Source organism: Mucor mucedo (assembly GCF_025094135.1).
Source record: "Mucor mucedo strain NRRL 3635 chromosome Unknown EV154scaffold_88, whole genome shotgun sequence".
Lineage (NCBI taxonomy): Eukaryota > Fungi > Mucoromycota > Mucoromycetes > Mucorales > Mucoraceae > Mucor > Mucor mucedo.
Genome location: NW_026252372.1, coordinates 1,272 through 3,328, shown reverse-complemented (window position 1 = coordinate 3,328; position 2,057 = coordinate 1,272). Strand labels below are relative to the sequence as shown.

Here is a 2,057-nt window from a genome sequence, read left to right as displayed (position 1 = left end):
AGGAAATAAATCTACAAAACACGAAAACAATTACCGTATCGTAAATCCTTATGAATATTATTTTAAATGCCCTTTCCTTTTTACCAAAGGGCTAACTACACGTCCTGTCCAAATAACTCGCAAAAATAGCTGCAACTGCCATTACCTGGATTCAATTATTAAATCTTTTAAGGCTACAGTTTAAAGTTCCTCTCGTGTCCAACACATATTTAGTTAATCAAACAAACAAGAGAAAACAAAACAAACACATTCTTTGTTTTTTATATACTAAGTTATTGGTATTGTCATTTTTCTATATTACACCCTCCAACGAAATTTACATTCAAGAAAATTACACGCTTTTATCTAACACTACTTTTGCATCCTCTCCTGCCCTTGTGAAGTATATTTACCGTAGACGTACATCTTTTTTTTTCATTCGTACCCCCATTACTTTTTCAACGCGTAATTGTCCTATTTCTTATCATGCTCGTATCATCAAGTCGAAATATACCTCTATTTGTTGGGATATCACACGATTATTCTCGAAATATTATTTTTGTATGCGTTGTAATCTTCTGTCCTCCTGTGTTCTGCATTCCCTCTCGTTTGAGTCCGCTGCTTTTTGCTGTATTTGCTGCATGTTTGAACTCACCAATATGTTTTGACCTTGACTTCTTCTGGTCTCCTTTGTCAATTAGACCTATTGTACTGCTTATTGTAAATAAGTACGTCGTTAAAGGGATATCGACGTTGAATGTTTTCATGATCCTCAATAATAATTCATCTTCTTTTGCATCGTCTAGAGACAGACTCTAACATTGGCCTATAATTCCAATTTGTCGCTTGGGATCCTTTACCAAAAGTGACCGTATTATGAGAACCTGTTGTCAATATGGTGCAGTTATAAGTTTCGGATCTCAAGATCAAGTACCCAAACTACCTAATAAACGGTGGAAAATGTTTTAAAATTTGAGAAGCTAAAAATGAAATTAGAACAAAAAGGATTGCGATCCCCCATGCAAATATATTTACCTGTTCAACCTAGTTTTCAAAGGTGGCATGACGTTGGACTTCTTTCCAACAATGTTTCTTGTGAGAATGTGGAAAAATGAAAGACGTGCGTTTTTTTTTGCTGGCGCTTGAATAGACAAGTCACAAAAGGACAACAAGCCGTCTTCAAAAAATATTTTTAGCTTTTGCAAACACATTGACTGTCAATCGTAAAGGCGAAAACTGTTAACTAACAACAACGTTGTTCAGAATAAGATCTGACATACTCTCTTGCGATGATAGTCATTCCTTAGCTGTTTTTTTGGTCGGTGTACAAAAATAGAAGAAGACGCAGCGTTTAAATTTCAACCCACGTCACTCCTTATGCTGCGACCAATAAAGTCACTAGTTTGACGTCATGACCCGAAACCGCTTCAGTTACACCTCATGTCGTATATTCCACCTCTTCAGTGTTTGGAAAAGACAATTTTGGAAACTGGTTTCTAATCCTTCAACAAGAAGAAAAACAACAAGCTTAAATCTAACAAAAGGCAAACGAACTCGGGAAATAAAATTCTCCAGTACCTTTTCCGTTTCTGTGGATAACGACGTTGACCAATAATTATGTGTTAAATCGACGTAATTTTCCCCTCTCTTTTAATTATGAATTTATCTCATGACGCATGATGGGCACTGATCAAAAATCAGAGATGGCACACATCAACACTGAATAAACTGCTACAGCATAACTACATCATCAAAGCACACAAATATTAAAAGTAGCTCAAATCAAATCTAGACGAAATTCCTGCATAACGTTTGGCTGAAGCACCATCACGATCAAGCAAAATGCTATATGTCCATTTATAGAACATGATTTGAATTCTTTTAATCAAGACATATGGAAGTTTATTTATCTCTTGAAAATTATTTGTAACTATAAGTTTAAATCAAACAATGGATCAGGTATTACTTTGCGGTGATATACGAACAAAAAAAAATGGTTTGCTCCTATTTTTGTGAATGAGGGAAATGAAAATAATAAAGGGTTTTTGGTGGTGAAGTAGTGCATGAGAGTCGTAAAG

The 2,057-nt window shown here is 35.1% G+C and overlaps 1 protein-coding gene across 1 annotated transcript; it reads left to right on the top strand.

The window, feature by feature from the left end:
• Positions 1-465: 465 nt before the first annotated feature.
• EV154DRAFT_484228 (uncharacterized protein) lies at positions 466-1,125 on the top strand (the record flags this gene model as incomplete). The annotated part of the gene is made up of 2 exons (XM_051598638.1): positions 466-699; positions 976-1,125. The coding sequence occupies 2 exons, from the start codon at positions 466-468 to the stop codon at positions 1,123-1,125; spliced, it is 384 nt and encodes a 127-aa protein (XP_051454680.1).
• Between the last annotated feature and the right edge of the window lie 932 nt (positions 1,126-2,057).